At 31.0% G+C, this 19774-nt stretch overlaps 1 protein-coding gene across 12 annotated transcripts in view; it reads right to left on the bottom strand.

The window, feature by feature from the left end:
• LOC139501334 (multiple epidermal growth factor-like domains protein 6) overlaps positions 1-18328 on the bottom strand; it is a 103247-nt gene extending 84919 nt beyond the window's left edge. For 11 of the 12 annotated variants that reach the window (XM_071290371.1, XM_071290369.1, XM_071290376.1 and 8 more), the window contains exon 1: positions 17769-18259. In XM_071290371.1, coding sequence (XP_071146472.1) covers positions 17769-17872 — 104 coding nt within the window. In that variant the 5' untranslated portion in view covers positions 17873-18259. Of the gene's footprint in view, positions 1-17768 lie in introns of all 12 variants that reach the window. The other variant, XM_071290380.1, reaches the window with a different exon arrangement.
• Between the last annotated feature and the right edge of the window lie 1446 nt (positions 18329-19774).

Below are 19774 nucleotides of genomic sequence, written 5' to 3'. Positions count from 1 at the left end.
TGAGCAGGAATACAGATATCCTAAATAACTCAAATGCTATGGTTGGCAGAAATGTATATAAAAACTCACTCAACATGCATTCGTTCCATTTCAAAGACATAGTAATTTGATTAACTTAATGTAATGCACTCCTAAATGACAACATTTATATTTCATTTCATTGTAAAATCTTCAAAGTTCTCAGTGAACGCGATCTGTTTCACTCAAATATTTGCATGATCCTGTTTTACTTTATGGAACCTGTCCTTCAAAGTTATGGATCAGTTTGTGTTTAAATTAAGTTAGGAATATGTTTTAAGGCTAGGGCTAGTAAAGGCAAGGATATCGTCCGACGTCATCGAAGCTAACCGTCCACCACGCGGCAAGAGTATCAACGTCATATGAACCAACAGTCTACCATCGACAGCAATAATATCAACGTACCGGAAGTATATTTACCGATTTTGCTGGATTCAAAGCGTACTTTTATACAGCTTCTCAGTGTTCTTCTTTTATTTGTTGTCTCTCTAATATAGAATCTTTTTTAAATGTCAAGCGAACATTCGGTTATTTCCAGAACTAAGCTGACGTCATGTATCAATAATATATAGCAGTTCCCATATATTTTCCAGATTGCGTTTACACCCCCATCTTGTATCGAAAAATCTGTCCAATAACCAATCAATAAACAGAAAACGATAAAGAAACACATATTTTGCATTAAAAAGTGAAGTGAATCTAGAAGAATAGCTGATTGCTATTTTAAATGTAAAACATTGTCATTTACAATCGTGTAAAGATGGCAATTTAGAAAACAAATGTACATACCATATATAGGGCTCCAAAAGGGTATCACTCCCGCACTTTTAAGAAAACGATACAGTTCTACACTTGTATCTGATTCACTGGCTTGAAGAATTTTTAAAGTCACAGATCTTTGTGAAAAAGGCTGTTAGGTTACATGGTCGCCCGCCAAACGCCCGAAGGTTACAGTACGGATTTGATCATCTTGGTGGCACATACATAGGTTGTATGCATTCGAAGAAAATCGACCAATGAACCATTTTGCAAGTTATTTTAACCATTCTTATTTTTGTTCTTTGTTCTTTAATTTCTAAAACATATCGGCCAAGAAGTGAAGAAAAACACATAAAAACAAAAAAAAAACATCAAAGTCAATCTTGTTCACACAAACTACACATCTGTTTATTTTATTTTATTTTGGACCAAATAATGATTTGGGGTATACTTCTGACTAAATTCAAGTGCGGGAATGTCTCGCTACATTGAAGACCTGTTGGTGACCTTCTGCCGTTGTTTTTTCTATGGTCGGGTTGTTGTCTCTTTGACAATTCCCCATTTCCATTCTCAATTTTATTATCCCTTACAAAGTCCTTTTTTCAGATTTTCAAAAGATGTTTTTAAACATTTTCGTTTTTGTGTTTTACCTTAGATCATAAAAAAAACTCTCAGCAAGTGCAAGGACAACAAAGATGATCACAACCTAGGAATTACTTAAACATTTAATTCAACAAAACAATTCTTTGAAGTAGGCGTTTTACAAACCCTATCCACAAAAAGTTCTTTACATTCCCATCCGTTTTATACATCTTTGGTTATTTACCTTCTTATCTCGGAGAGTTTTGATAAAACAGGGACCAGAAATGCTAATTTAACGCAACAAGAATATTTAAAACTAAATCGTTTTCTAAAAAGCAAATTATATTTCTATTTCTGATTTTTATTTTTATTTATTTTGTAAATGTATAAAAGGACATTCTCAGATACTTCAGAAATTCCCTAGACATTGCAATCATTTTGTAAGGAGAAGTAAATGGGGTTTACTCATCTCAGATAAGAATGCAGCCTAATGCATGCCCATTACAATAACTACATACAACGTATTATCAATGTAAGAAATTATTTAACAGAAGCTGTCTATTTCATACTTTCTCCTTGTTTAGTAACAAACTTAATGTTGACTGTATTCGTTTTCGTACAGATAAGGATGTTCATTTGTTTTATGCTGCAAAAATGCGAATATGTCTGCCACTTTCATCAATTAAAGGAATATGCCCTTTAGCTTGGAGAATCTCTTAAGGTAGATAATTGACGAATTCAAAATAACAACATTTTCATAAATGATGCCTTTTTCAGTTGATAACCGTATCAATATTATGGAAAAGTACATTTGTTTTGAGAATAAAAACAATCGAAAATTGTAAAAGTTTTCCTTTTTGTTTGGCGGGAAAAATATTGTTCTTTATTTTTATAGTAATGCATTGGATTTCATAATGAATTAAAAGCTGTATATCAAGGATTGAAAAAAGATATACAAAAACTTCATGCGTCGTTAAACCCTGTCTAATTCTAAACAAAATGTTTATAGTTTTAAAATATAATACAGTCAGCTAAATACAGTTTCTTTTCGAAAGTAATATAGTGCAGTCCTGTCTAAAAAGTTATGGAGATAAATCGAGTGCAATATAAAAATAAACTTAAACATATTAGTGTCAAAAAATGACATGTAAATCTGCCAAAGATGATTGCGGTTAAAACATTTGAAACATACTATTTTACATGTATTTTAACATTTTAAACAAGATTTTAAAACAATTTTGAATAATGTAAATTTTCGATATTTAGCCCTCTTTATGCTGATTGCTTGGCAATTCCAAATTATTCCATTGTAAATGTAGATCCTTGTTCACAATTGACAAAGATTTTCTGTTGTCACGTAAGGGGTCAGCATAAATCCCATTTGACTGTGATTATTTTCAGCAAACCCTTAATACGTTTTCTTTCTAATCAGCAACTTACTGGCAACATTTAAAATAAGAATGTTCTTCTAGTGATATCATAGTGTACTAGGGTACCATGCAGCCATACTCAAATTAGTAAAATGGATTGTTGACCTACATAGCATCAGTTCAAGTCTCTTCAACGAGTATTGTATCGCTTTAATAATTAAATTATCCTTTGCATGACTAGTATGGTCACCTATGGACATACCCTTGCTTTAAGTAAAGATTGATCGTCAATTCTTTAATTAAGTATATACAGAACCAAAATAGTGATCCAATGCTTTATTTCGTGAAATGATCACATGTGAGGTCATCAGACATTCCATCTGTCATGGTCAAGTCTTGTCAAATTGTTGATTCCCTATTGAAAGAGGCAATATTGCTAATGCAACCCAATTAGGGTAGAGAGTGTCTTCTTAGTCATCATTGTGTTTTTTCTTTTCATTTTTCATCTAGGTCGCTTCGAAGCTTTTAAGTTTGCACAATGTGAATAAAGTGCTGGTAGACACATCAAAATACCACACTGTTTGCGGTCAATTAGGACAAATTATATGCCTTACGAAACGGCAGGTAGACATTGAAATTGGTGTTACTGAACTTGTAAATCAAATTTGTTCGGATAATAATGTCGATTTTATGTGATGGTAGGCAACTTTCAAAACATCAAGGAACCTTCGAAGAATAACAATCTACTGAACATGTAAATCAAATTCGATTTGAACCGTTTTTAAATTACATCATGCAAAGCAAGTGATACGGTTAAATAAAGAACATTTCCAAAATAAACTGATAAATATTTTTTGGGGGTGAAATATTGACTTGGTATGAAGGTATGAAACTTTCAAAACATCGAGGAATTCTTTCAACACAAACAAAAGAATTGCAATCTTCTAAACATGTGAATCAAATTCGATTTGAATAGTTTTTAAATTACATCATGCTTAGCAAGTAAGTGTTATGGCAAAATAAGGAACATTTCCAAAATAAACTTATAAATCACTTTTGGGGGGGGGGGTGAAGTGTCGATTTGGTATGAAGCTATGCAACTTTCAAAACATCGAGGAATCTGTCCAACACAAACAAAAAGAATTGCAATCGACTGAGCATGTTAATCAAATTCGATTTGAATAGTTTTTGAATTACAATATATTAAGCGAGTGACAAGAAAATCATGAAAAACATTTTCAAAACAAAATGGTAAATCATTTTTTTTACTTTGAGATTTGTTATGAAGATAGACATCTTACAAAGCATCGAGGAATCGTTCCAACACAAACAGCACAATTGCAATCTACTAAGCATGAGCATTAAATTCGATTTGAACAGTTTTTAAATTATATCATGCTCAGCAAGTGATAAGGTAAAATAAGGAACATTTCCAAAACAAACTTATAAATAATTTTTTGGGGTGAAGTGTCGATTTAGTATAAAGGTAGACAACTTGCAAAACATCGAGGAATCCTTCCAACACAAACAGCACAATTGCAATCTTCTAAACATGTGAATCAAATTCGATTTGAATAGTTTTTGAATTACATCATGCTAAGCAAGTGGCAAGACAAACATGAAAAACATTTCCAAAACAAAATTGTAAATCATTTTTTTTGGATCTTTAAGACTTTTTATGACGATAGGCATCTTATAAAACACGGTAAACACCTCGGAACATTTCCAACACAAACAAAAAATAACAATCGACTGAGCATGTTAATCAAATTCGATTTGAATAGTTTTTGAATTACAATATATTAAGCGATTGACAAGACAAACATGAAGAATATTTCCATCACAAAATTGTAAGTCATATTTATTAGAACTTTGAGATTTTTTATGAAGATAGGCATCTTACAAAGCATCGAGGAATCTTTCCAACACAAACAGAACAATTTCAATCAATTGCATGAGCATGTATACAATCAAATTCGATTTGAATAGTTTTTAAGGTACATCATGGTAAGCAAATGACAAGACAAAATAAAGAACACTTCCAAAACAAACAGATATTTACTCATCCATCAGTATAGGTTTTAGATATACTAATAATAAAACGACATCGGAATTCGCTAGTAAAGACATGATCAAACGTGCAATTAACCAGACGAAGGTGCAACAACCTTCAAACTGCTGTAAGAAAATAAAGAGAACAATAATGAGTGTAAATTGATTGAGTGGTTATTACTAAACGAAATATTTTGCTATTTTTCTGCAATTTTTCAGCAGAGGTCAAGGTTCTATATAGTATTTTTACAATAATTTATATTTTAGTAATGACCCTATGTCGCTAAAATTACCACAAACAACTTATGGCGTGAAAAACATCAAAAGTAAAAATGTGACATGCTTGACCTCATAATGACCAGAAGGAAACATTTTTTTCCAGATTTAATTTATTAGACCTGAATGTTTGTATGAAAAAGTTGTACTGAAAAGTTAACACGTTGTTTTTTTGTTTTTTTTTTTTGTTTTTTTTTTTTGCAGTCATAGTAATGATGATAACTCGGTTGTAATTGATTGATTGACTGGTTAATTTGTTAATTGCTTATTTGATTGATTGATAAATTGGTTGATTTGTCGATCGATTGATTGATAGATTGATTGGTCGATCTTTTGATTGATTGATAAGTAGGTAAGTACATATAAAATGAGAAGATGTGAAATGATTGACAATTAAATAACTATCTAAATACTTTTTTGATTTCTGTATATTTTTAAACTGTTTAAATAAGGGTCGTCGAAATTTATGTTTTAGATATATATTCGTTAAAAGTCATTTATATTTGGAAATTGACCCCATGTCGTTAATATTGACCACACACAACCAGTGGCGTGAATATCATCAAATGCATAATTGACCATCTTTATACCTGAGATTGACCTAAAGATACTTACTCCTTTCATTTAACAACTTTTTTATTCACACAATTCATAAGGCCTTAAACATATAAATTTTTTAAAATGTCCCTATGAACTATATATTTAGATAACTGACCAATATTTGGTCATGACAGTATAAAATAGCAAACAGCAAAGGATTATCAAGGATAAATTCAATACTCGAATACTTCAGGAGCTGCCATTAAAGGATAGCCAAAACCATTTATTGATTTGTTGAATTAAAATACTAGTGCATGTTTGTGATTTATACATATATCGAGATTCGAGATTAACATTCACTTGAAACGTCAATGCTAGATTTGCAAACTATTGATAGCCAAAGTATGATTAAAGCCAAATCAGATGCAACATTTGAAGCAGAATGTTCTTATCGTTTCGTATAGCTATCGTAACTACTCGGCCATTCTCGCTACTTCTACAATAACGTTATCGAAGGCGCCGCGAGAATGAACGAGTAGTTACGATTGCGTTCCGTACCACCCTCGCTTTTTTTTGTTGGTTTTTTTTTTTTTGTGTTCCGTTATACTTCATGTACTGTTTTCTTGATTACGATTAATGAGTACATGGTTCGTCTTGTATCTGTTCAAAAATGACAACATATTATTTGAAGAGCTAATGGGAGAGTTCCTATGAATGAATAATCATGCACCATAAAACGTGTTTCTCTTAATGAAAAGAGCATGCTGGTATTTACATTCGACTTTCATCTTGCACTTGTGGCCTCTCAGTCTTGGCAGTCTACTTTTATATGAACCATTTATACAAATGAAATATATGCCATTAAGTGCGGGATTAAATATTTCACATACTTAAGTTACATTTTCATTATTCTTTCTAAGTCTAAATTTTATTTTAGTTCGTTATAAAACCTTAAATTTTATAATAATTTATATTGTATAATGTGAGAATATGTAAAAACTTCCATACATAAAACATGGGATTAAGATCTCAAAATCTAGTTTAACATTACAAGCTCGCCACGTGTTCGTGTTTCTTTATCAAGTCAGTGGTTGTCTTTCAGTACATCGTGAATGTTTTCTTGTCATTTCAAGAAATTTTGTTATTTATGGTATAAATCTTTGATAGTCGCTGTTTTTATCAAAAACTTTTCTATACCCGGAGCAATTTACGTCTTTATATTTTGTTAGGACGTATGTCTGCTTTAGAGCTCTAACTTCTTTTGATTTTTGTGTCGGTTGGCTATAATCTCGTATACGTACATGTAAACCCCACATCTCCTTTTCCTGTTTTGTTCGTATCGAAAAGAGGCGAAATATACCAGAGGGACATTCAAACTCAACATTCGAAAACATTACTGACGATGCCATGAAAAAAAAAAATCCGAAAATGTTTTTTAATTTTTTTTTACAAACCGTCAGTCTCTAATTATTGTAGTATCATGGTAAAATCATTGAATGAAAGAACATCGCCTGCCATCGATTCCTATTGCAATTAAGCAGAGAGTAACGCCATTAAAGCATGTTTTACTTAATGAAAGATACATGCTTTCGTTTGCATGTTACTTTTATCTCAAATAAATAACAAAATTGTTGTCAATTAAAGTTTACACGACGTTAGGACTGTGATGGTTATCTCCAAAGAGAAATGTCTTGCTTAAAGACAGAAACATGCTTTGAAAACAACATAGTCAGATGCCTATAATTACCATATATATTTAGTGTGAATGAGTATTATAAAGGAAAACCTTAAAAACTCGTATTGAGCTTTAGGTGCAAATGACTAACAGATCCAGAAATGGTGGTTTTATTCCTATGCATGCGTTGGTTGTGCACTTGCTTTTATCTGTATTTACACATATATGGTCCTTTTAAAGTCCTGGCAAGTACAGAGTGTGAATATCATAGGAACTCGGCCAAACAACTCTAACCTAGCTTTATGGCGCAAATGACTAACTGATCTTGAAAATTAGCTTTATTTTTATGAAGTAAAAATGTTTGCGTTGGTGCACTTACTGTCCTTTGAATTTAACAACGACGGTCTTGAGATAAAAGTAGCAAACTTCCGCTTTTGAAATTAAACAATATGTCAAGACGTTAATGAATAGCTTTATGTAAAAAAAAAAGATGAAAAATCGAAAAAAGGGAGACACTTGGAGATTTATATCATTAACTTGACATGGTATTATAGAATAGAAAACATTCTTAACTGGTATTTGTTCAAATCGGTGTCCAAATGATCCAATGGGTATACGAGTGACTCTTTTACAAAAATCTTGCGCTTATAATTAATTGATCGTAAGTGAAACTGAAATATTTATGACTTACACGAGGGTTTTTACCGCAATATTTTTTGGTGGTTAAGATTGCTTTGTAGATGTCACACATAATAACTATTAAATAACCGACAACTTCCATGTGTTGACGGTATATTATTTGAGAAGTAAATATTCAGAATTAATCTTTTTTATTTATTTCCTTCAGCGTTTAATTGAACCATATACAATGACATTACAAAAACTATCGTACCGACTTTTTTTTTCAGATAAAAAAATATAATCTTAACTCAACAAGTGCCTTCTTAAGAAATTATAATACCACTCATAATTTTAACAAGATAACCATCTAACATATAAAATTTGTTAAAGTTTTATGACCTTTCTACGCTTGTTAATTTTTTTGTTGAAATTTATGAAAGAAGCACTTGATATGTGCATACTTTAACGAACAGTAATCATACTTATCGTCTGCTTACCATAAGTGGGAACTTTGTTGTCGTAAAGCATATAAAGTACAGTTTGTGACAAACAAAATACAAAATACAAATTACATTAAACTTATAATATACAATAAATTTAATACTGTCACCTTTAAAAGTGGGAACTTAAATACTTACAACTCTCAAATCAAATATTTAACAATTAACAATTAAAACCTATTGCACTGTTTCGTAAGTCTTTTAATCATTAATGTCGACATTACGTTACATAATGAGAGCAAAAAATGTCTTTTTAAAACGACGTTTCTTTCAAGATCAAAAGAATAAACTACAGTTATTTCACTGATATAATTACAGGGTTTTGATCAGACAGGAAAGGAAGACTCTGGACTGTGATTTATAATTTATCCTTAAGCAATGAAGTAAACAACTACAATAATGATAATAATAATAAATTTAGAAACGTACTGATCAAACTCTAAAGTTTTTCCGTCTATGTAATTTTCTTATTTTTTTATTACTCAATTGTTAAATATATTTGTATATATCAAGCTTATGAACTTATCTTATTTTTCATACGTGAAACTATTTTATGAAATAAATATCTCTAAAGATAAAAAGAAATTATCAATTTACTACGTTTATATGCAATAATCGTTAAAACTATCCAACTGTTAAAATCGATTTGAACCAAATTGCCAGTATAATTGGAAGGTGGGACTCGAGAGATACTTCAGAGAATTACTGTGTTGGTATACTTTGTAATTAAATGAAATCGAAATAAGTAATATATACACAGTTGTATCTCTATACGATAATTCTCAATCGTTTAGCCTTATACAGGGTCATGAAAATGTTAATGGAGGTTTTATGGACTAAGTTTGACATAAACTGTCTACCGTTTCAAAGATTTTGAGGACAATTTTATTATATGACCTGATAAGGTTTTGTTTAGTTCTCAGTACACAAAATAGGACTAAAATTGAAAATGTTGTTACATACTTGTTCTCTGTGCAAAATGAAATAATTGAAGAAATTTAGCTGGAAGATTATTGAAAATCCGCATTTTTATTTGATTTTTTTTATATTTTGTTTTATATATCTATAAAGGTCATCAAGAAGAAAAATAAATAATTCCCTGGCATATCGATCATAAAACTATTCTCAAAAATGTGTGCTAGAAATACCAAATCAAGTATTGAGATTGCTTGATTTCAAAGTCTGAGTACAATATTTGTGCTTCTTAATTTTTAATGACAGCAAGGTCTTGAGTTTCGATCATAAACTCGGTACTCGAGGTACAAAATGTGTGCCCGAAACAACAAATCAAGTATTCTGATTGGTTGATTTCTGAATCTGAGTACGATATTCGTTTTCGAAAATCAAACGACTTATAGTGAAGACGTGCAAACAGATCAGTTCTTTGAACTACCAAAAATATACTAGTAGGCGGAAGTACTGAACAATTGCTTAGGTGTTACTAATAATGTATTGCAATCCGATCTTGTTACTGTTAAGTCTTTTTATATAATAAAGTACAAACAGATAAACAAAAACAAAAAGATACAATGTAGATAAAACACATTTATTTACATCTCTTCCTGTCTACTACACATGTAAAACTAATTATGCCAGGAACACATATGTCATTATTAATATCTAATAATTACATTCATTATAAGAAAAAAGCCAAGATTTCTTGGTACAAATTCCAAAGTATATGAACTTCAACGAAGACAAATGCATTCTGCTTCAGATGAAACCAGAAATAGATGAATATTTCAGTATAATTGGAGTTAATAATGAGTGTTTCATTGTACAACAGTAATTCATTACATTTCTGCAATAATCATGTTACAGACGGTCAATTACAGCTCTGTATCGTAGGTTACTGTTCTTATACGTCCTTGACTTTAAAATATTCGGCTGTAAACGTTCATGGAAAAGGTAAATCTAGGAAGCGCTTCGGACGCATAATGTTGTTTTCATTTTTATTGACTTTATATGTTTTAAAGTTTTATTCTAACTATCAGAAAAAAGCTTTGCTCATTGTTGAAGGCCGTACGGTGACCAATAGTTGTTAATGTCTATGTCATTCTGGTCTTTTGTGGATAGTTGTCTCATTGGCAATCATACCACATCTTCTTTTTTATATTTTGCCTTGATTATAGAAATATGGTTACCTGATAATTCTTCCATTCAGCAGTAAAATGCATGCGGAAGCAGCATATTTCTGTTTTGCTTTGTGGGATGTATAAATACGCATCCACGTCCTGTTGGAATTAAATCCGATGCTACGTAATAAAGTTATAGTAGTTTTTTTAGAGTTCGCTTTAAGATGAGATTTATGGTGTAATTGCTAACTAGTTTATAATATGAAATATATCTTCCGTCATCAACCCAGACAAGTAAAATAACTAATACCAGTTTTATCCTTTTATCAAAAATCTAACACAGATACTTTTAATGTTGTGCAAAATTAAGATAAAAATATCTTCTGTTAAAAGGATTGCATGTGATGTTTATGTTTATATTTTTTTGACGACTATAATCCGTTCATAAAGAAGGTTGCAGGTTTTGCTTATTCAGCACTTTTGAAATAAAATGAATAAAGTCCTGAGGATACTTGTTTCTTATGATCTCTGATATGGTACTGAACTACGACAAAACTATTTTGAATTCTGGTTTACTCTTTCACTGAAGTTCTATAGTATTTAGACAGTTGTAATAAAACTGTCGAACTATAAATGATAAGAGATTTGTTTTATTTTACTACAGAAATAAAAATGAAATCAAATTTATTTTTTACGACATACAACAGGTTATAAGTAATCATATGCACACATAAATCAATCCTTACAATGTTTAAGTAATTTTATTTCCGATGTAGTGAACTGGATCTCCACAAAACAGATTGCAAGAGGTACATAATTGTAAACATGTTATCAGTTTAACAGACAGTTAATAAGTTTTGAAAATATTAAGTACAGATAGTCCAAGTCGCATAGTAATTAACCCATGGTACCTATTGTCCGTTATCTTATTCTGGACAAGGGTCAAACGAGGTGAGATTCAAATTTCCAAACCCAAGTCACATAGTAAATAGCCAATGGTACATATAGTCCGTTATCTTATTTTGGACATGGGTCAAACGAGGTGAGATTTAAATTTCCAAACAATGTAAAATAGTTACTTCTCAGTTTTGTTTGTCCAGTGGCAAGATTATGAATTATACAAAGGAACACAACATATGATTAATGCGTTGGATCAAATACTATGACTTTTATTTTGAAAGGTAAAAGAAAACATCGTTATATCTTTAGAAAAGGGTGTCTCTATTTAGATACACCAACCTCTGAAGTCAAATTTACATGAAAATCATTCATGTGTGACCAAGCAGTTTATTTCTTTTTTATAGGTTTCTGCTTGGATAATAATATAAACATTTTAATTATATTTAAAACATAAATTTTAAATTAGAAAATCTCAACAATACAGTTTAACTGTTATGGTTGCATTTAAAATTACATTTCAGTAACATGGGACTATAAAATTTTAAAAAGACTGTATATGTTCCCTGTAGCTAAAACTGTGCAAAATATAGACGTTCTTTATGAAGGGTGAGTATTTGCAAAAGCCTGTCTTCTTTAGTTTAAATTTTAATATTTTTATTTTATGTACCATTGAATGATTCATTCATACTTATGATCCCACGCTGCATGCAAAAAACAGATAGTACAATGTTTCGCAGTGTTTGTTGTATTGCATGATTGAAGGGGACGACTTAAAATCGGCATAAAAAATCTGATCTTTATAACTATTCAACTTTATGAAAAGTAATGTCTTGAGATTATGCAAATCAGATTCAAAAGTTTAAGAGTTATAAATGGGTGGCCAAAAAGTCTTATGCAATACAGATGTCAAAATAGACGAGTTTGAAATGGGTGGTCAAAAAACTAGTGACCCACAGAGGTTTAAAATATGGACATCTAAAATTTATCCCACCCGGCGGTTAAACCAATGTTAAAGAGGTACATCCACATTAAACAAAAAAAATAGCTGTTCGGGATGTAAAATTACGCAGCCACGTCAAACAAGAATTGGCCGGTTGCATTGTGATGGGATAGGGGCATGTTCTTTGCACGTTAACGAATGCTTTCAGCCACTATTTATTAGGTCCAAAGATGGCGTGTTTCGGTTAGGCCAAAATTCCATCCCAATTTTCCAGTAGCATTTCAATTTTTCATGATCCATCTCAATTTGACCCTATTTGCAGAACCTATATTCTCTTTTAAATGTCCTTGTTCTAAATATGCATGACATATTTATAGAGATGATTAGCAAGCAACAATCAATCTCGAAGCTTTATATATAAATTTCTCTGATGTAAATGACATATGCACATAAAGTTTGGTATTTAGTTCTCAATGATAATGCTTTACATGTGTATGCTCTTGGGATTGTCTCGACTAGTATTGTAGACAGCATTTTTGACATGTTTATTTTCCTTGTGACATTTCTGCAGTACCAATCTAATCTCTGCTCGTGCATTATATTCTAATAAATATCACTCTGATGTGATTTTCTATACGGATGAAACGAGTGCTTCGTTAGTACATTTCGCAATTATTTACTAACACGAGATCGCGACAACACTGCATGTGGACTATAGGACCTCGAATAATCAGATGTCAACCATGCTGTATTTCAGTGTAGATAAATTTTGAAGAATTCCAGAGAGTCAGTGAATTTATTTTGTTGAACTAAATAGTTTATAGTTTTATAAAGCATCAACTTTAAGAGCCGCTCAGACTACAAAATAAAGCACGGGGAACTTTCTTCAATGTACCATGATACCATGATACAAGCCAATGCTCTGAGTAATCCAGAATCATGAGGATCTGTATGGAAAGGGTTTGAATATTGTATCCTTGGGTACTAATTTTACACATAGTTTCGTCCTAACGAAACAGACCACAAGGACAAACATCGATAGCAAATCAAACAGCAGAGATTTTTTTTCTAATTATATATGATACAGATCGACCATTGTCCAGTGGTCCATCCGGATCATATAGATTTATATTATACTCCAACTTCTATTCATTCAAGACCGTCTTTTCATTAAACCGAATAATTCAGTCGTTATATTCCGCTCCCTCGTGTGGGAGAAAATCGGACACGGTCACGGAAAGGGCTTGAAGTAAGTATTATCATCGATGTTGTATTATTCAATTAATAATCCCTTCCTGTTTGCATAGACGACGTCGGTGGAGCAATCAGAAGACAAAAAGAAAACTTATCTTTTCCCATTACACTTGAGAATCATTAATACACAAGTGGCTGAAGATCAAACAAGTATCTGTTACAGAAAATATGTATTGTTACCTGTAATTTATGAGGATCAAAGTCAATTTACCTTCCAGGTGAGATTAAGGGTGTGATTGTCAACAGGTAACCTCAAGTATCAATTATGTCTTCTGTCGTCAACTCGGACAAGCAAAACAACTAATATCTTTTTATCCTTTTATAAAAAAATCTAACATAGATACTTTCATATTGTACAAAATTTTAAATGTTGACGTTTTCTGTATTGTTCTGTGTAAATTGGAATGCATGATGCTATCTTATTTTTTTGCGTTTTTGATACTTTCGTGATGTACTAAGTTTTAGATACTGTCTGAAGTATTGTTCTGTATAAAATGAAAGGAATACACGAGGCTGTCTATTGTATGTCTTTTTGATACTTTCGTGTTGCACCTAATTAAAGATTAAAATTGTGTCTGCAGTATTGTTCTTAGTTGATAAAGTTACATCACGATGCTCAAAGTTCGCCCTTTCCACGACAATGATTTGCAGTTTGTTGTAAATATAACAATAAGAAGATGCATAAGGTATGAGGTATGATTGCCTTTTAAAAATCAGCAGAAACATAAAAAACCTGCAAGGTGTATTTGAAGATCGGTCGGTTCTATCAGAATCAACGTCAATTCTATTTATCCTCTGTACATGTTTACAGGTCAGCTGGGCGACATGGAATCAATGGCGGTCTTACAACATACTGCGAATCTTAGAGAATTCAGATAGAAGAAAGATCAGGTCATTAACCTCACAAATCTCACTTAATCATACTAACGTTTATGCATAAGATCAAAGTAAGTCTCACTCTTATTACTAACTAGAATGTTATTTGGTTATGAGGTAACCAAACTTTGACTCTTGTACTATAAAAGATCTGTCTGCGAAAGCCGACTACTAAAATAATGACGTACTGTCATTTTTTTTTTACTTTTACATTGTTAACATTACAATACTAGTAGAATCTTATGTTCTCAGCATCTTAAAATATATTCAATTCGTAGCTTGACGTCTCTCAACAATAATCGCTTTTTATAAATTCACCACTAATATTTTGATTAATTTGCACTTGAACAATAATGAAATACACATCCATTGTCAGCATCTGAGGTCTACCGCAAATCTGAGCGGGCGGTACTTGATATTTGATACTGACGATAAAACGTGTATCACACAGGGGAACATAATAACATGGTGCGAAAGTCGAACTGCCGTCCATTGATTTGTTTGGAACATTTTCTGTTTAACTTTTATAAATGTTCCGGTAACAAAGAATCTTGATTAGTAGTGACCTAATTTCAAACCAGTAAAATCGAAATCATAAGTCCTAAAATCATTAACAACGTATTTAGTATTGTTACAACTTTACCGAGACGTTTTCAAGACGAGATAATAAAATAACATTAACAAATCGTCCCTGAAGCACTTAAACGCAAACTGAATTAAAATGTCTTTAAAATTCAAATTGATTTTTTTTTCTTCAAAATAATACATCAAATATGCACACATGTACGTAGTGCACCTTTTAGTAGGGTTCATTTGTGTGTTTATTTGTCAAGTCTGTTCTGACAATTCACTCTAAGGCTAATAACATTTAATCCATTTTAAAATTTACAAATTCCTTAATTTACTGAAGTATAAAAGAAAAGTCAATACCGTGACGCTGGATGGAACGGATCTAATTACGTTTTTTTCAGTTTAACATTACAAAAAAATCATATTCAAAAGTACTTACTATCTATAAACGTGCAAAATATGCAAAAACTATGATCATATTTCAATCATGCTCTGGCAGTTTACAAAATCATTCATAAAAGATAGATTATGTAAATTCATCTTTTTCATTAGATTTTATGTTATCAAAAAAAATATCAAAATATTAAAATGATGCCATCTTGACACAGGTCAAGTCAACCTTACGTTCGGAGTACTAGTACAGACAAGAAATTCGTAGCTTTCGGAAGTCTTCTAATTAAACATTGTTTAAACAATAAACATGCAGAAAAAATTAAAAACAAATAATTCTTTGGAGGAAGAAGTTAAACAGGATAATGTTATACACCTTAACGACTATTTTGTTTAGATACTATATAAACAGAAAAATTTGGAATTTAATTATTCCAAAATAAATAAATATGTTAACCTTCAATCAGCTTTAAGAAACGAAAATAAGAAACCGACATTCTTTAAACTACAATCATTTTAGATTATATATGAAAAACTGTATATAGGGGAGTTGTAAATTTTTCCAAGGTTCCTAATTGTTTACTTAACTTTTCCCACATTTCATCAATTACTTTTTTTAAAGTTTAAAATGTTCGTTCAATGGTCACATGTTTTTATTGTCTAACGTATGATTTTACAGTATGAACTCATTATATTTTTATCCTTAACTGGGACTAAAGTATTTGCCTATTGGTCCCATCAGTTCTTAACAGTGAAGAGATAAGTTTTCCTTCTACTGCTCAAAAGTCATGTAAACCCTTCGCATCTAACTCATATCGCCACATTACATTCAATGGAAATATATTCTTAACGGGGACTTAAGTATTTGTCTATTGGTCTCAGTTCTTAATAGTCAAGAGATAAGTTGTTCTTCTACTGCTGAAATGACATTAAAATCCAACGCATCTAACTCATATCGCCACATTACATTCAATGGAAATAGATTCTTAACTGGGACTTAAGTATTTGTCTATTGGTCTCAGTTCTTAAAATAGTAGTCAAGATTTTTTTCCTTCAACTGCTCAAATGCCATTTAAACCCGTCGCATCTAACTCATATCGCCACATTCAATAAAAAAATATTCTTAACTGGGACTAAAGTATTTGTCTATTAGTCCCATCAGTTCTTAATAGTGAAGTGATAAGTTTTCCTTCTACTGCTCAAAAGTCATGTAAACCCTTCGCATATATTAAACTCATATCGCCACATTACATTCAATGAAAATAGATTCTTAACTGGGACTTAAGTATTTGTCTATTGGTCTCAGTTCTTAAAATAGTAGTCGAGATTTTTTTCCTTCAACTGCTCAAATGCCATTTAAACCCGTCGCATCTAACTCATATCGCCACATTCAATAAAAAAATATTCTTAACTGGGACTAAAGTATTTGTCTATTAGTCCCATCAGTTCTTAATAGTGAAGAGATATGCTTTTCGTATCCTGCTCAAAAGTCATTTAAATCCTTCGCATCTATTTCATATCGCCACATTCTATGATAAAAAATAATTATATATGCAGGTATATATATATCAAAGGAACATCTTTAAAGATCTTCTGTTTGACAAACTTATAAATCTCATGTTTGATTTATATCTTTAAATGCAGAAATTTAAGAGCATATGCACATATTTACTTTGTAATGTTATTTAAAGCGTCCTTATTTGTGATAAAGTGCAGTTTAAGTCTGACAGAAAAAAAAACATGGAAGTTAATTTTTCAATGAATGAATGAAGTCTTCCATATGCATGGATCATAAGTAAAATTTCATTCTATGTGAAGAAAGTTAAAGTGAAATCTTGCATATATATATATCAAATAATTTTACGTAATCCATTTACTATACAAAGTCAACGTGGAATGGTACAAAAAATATCAAACTATTTTACTATTTCATGAAACTACACATAAACATGTTACGTAACTTAGTACAGTTTGATTTTGAAATTGAATATACATGTATTACTTACATGCAATTTTATATAATCCATTTACTATACGAAGTTAAAGTGAAATGTATAAAAAAAATATCAAATTATTTTATCATCTCATGAAACTTCACTTAAATATGTTAAGTAACTTAGTACAGTTTTATTTTAAAATTGAAAATATACATGAATTACTTACATCCCGAATTTGTTTACAATTGAAAATATACATGTATAACTTACATCCCCAATTTTTACAATTAAAAATATACATGTATTACTTACATCCAATTTTTAAAATTGAATACATACATTTATAACTTACATCCCCAATCTTTAAAATTGAAAATATACATGCATAAATTAAATCCCCCATTTTTAAAATGAATATACATGTATTACTTACATGCCCGGTCGTAATCTATATTGTTCGTAGTTTGGTGCAGGTACTAAATCCCAGTTACAGGAAAAAAATATTAAAATCCAACTAAGTGAAATTAAATTATCCATTTTATCACAATATATACTAATCCACTATCTTGTACTAATCTAATATCACACTTCTTCTAATCTCATGCAGTCAACATATTAATAACTACGAATTTGAATATTAAATACACTTTACATTTCGAAAGTTCAAAACTTTTTTTCCAATACCGCACAAGTACAATTTTATTTATACCGGTCTGTCATTTTCCCAATATTTTTTATCCTATTAAAAACTCCATGTGACCGAAAATTTAAAGTGACTATGATTGCCTCACATTAAATAAGTACTGACTAAATCGTTGTAGTGTAAATATTCTGTATTACACCTGGTTTGAGGACAAAAATAAACAAGCTAGGCTAATCTATGCTACTGTCTTACTTCAAGTATTGAAGAACACATAATGTATTGAAGTAAATGTAATGAATACTTCTGGCAGACGACACGCAAGTCGCGCGCGAGTTGTCAAACCGAGGCGGAAAGAATTCAATGTTTTGTCACGCCTTGGATGAAAATTAAAAGATTTTTTTTTCAAACAACAAAACTTTGAATATAGGTTGAAATTTTCTCCCTTAAAGATAAACAATCCGCATTCAAATTGTTCGTTTAAGTTGTAATTAAAGGGTATGGATTGTACTCTACTATCTTCTGATTACTTAAACAGGTGTTTAAAGGGGTCGTTGTGACAAAAGTAATTGCAGACGATTGAGGGTATATAAAGAAGTATAGATTGAAACATTTTTGTCAACCGATCTTAATATTTCTGGCTTCTTAAGCTTACATTCATAAGGGTAAATCAAGATTTGTAGTATAAATCAAAGTAAATGAGTGCTCCATTTATACTCGTGTAATAAAACGTTGCATTACTATTTTCTTTGGTATTTCATGTAATGCTTGCCTTTATATCTTTTGGAAATAATGAAATTATTAGTAGATTCAGAATCTGCATGTATTCGCTTTGAGGAATATGTTTATCAGAATTACTTTATTTATATCAACTGACATTCATTATTGTGCAGATTATAAATGTTCAAAGATATACGAAAATCTAAAACCTTTTGTAAATATTTACATAATTTATCCGAGACTTGTTCAACATTTTCAACACTCAAATATTCAATTTTCAAAATATCACCCGTTGTGGTGCTGCTCTTGCAAGCTCATTGATGGACACCGTTTTTGTCTACTGTGGAAAAGATTCAATTGTTTTCAATGCAATGACCCATAATATTCAGCTTTTGAGTAATTAAGGTATCTTTTTCATCGACATTTAATATAATTTTCATTAAAATAAAGGAAGGAACCTCTGTTTTTAATATTACAGGGATGACTTCCTCACACCTGCTTTTTAAGTTCGGCATTCACCATCATTTTGGAAGATTAATATATGCACATGTTATGTGGTTTTGTATTATTCCATGCAGTGGAACCAATAGTTCACACCCTAAATTTTACGCCAGCACATTTTATTTACGGATTTTAACTGTAGAAACAAGTGAAGATGCTTGGACCCACATGCTCCCTGAAAAGTCAACCGCTGCTTGTGATTCACAAACTGAAAATAGAAACAGCATGCTCAAGCGAGGGTATAAAAAACCACAATATTTTTGTTGGTAATTAGATAAACTCTTCGATCGAACTCATTAGGAACTCCTACACTTATACTTATCGCTGTCGTGCTTAATTAGCATGAATATTTACATGTAATATAATTAGTCATATATTCACGTCAATATTATGCAAAGCATGAAAATATATGACTGATGATTTAAAATAAAAATCGGTGGTTAATGAACTTTACCTGCCTTACTGGATCTGTACTTTCGTGTCAAAGTAAACCGCGCCATTTTTACTGCTTTTAATGTTGACACGGATCTGAACTTTTTAAACAAGCTGAAAGTGGTTCTTTAACATGAGCTTCAATG

Source organism: Mytilus edulis, chromosome 13 (assembly GCF_963676685.1).
Source record: "Mytilus edulis chromosome 13, xbMytEdul2.2, whole genome shotgun sequence".
In the NCBI taxonomy this organism is placed as follows: domain Eukaryota; kingdom Metazoa; phylum Mollusca; class Bivalvia; order Mytilida; family Mytilidae; genus Mytilus; species Mytilus edulis.
The sequence above is the reverse complement of the archived record's forward strand: the minus strand, read 5'-3'. Positions and strand labels throughout refer to the sequence as shown.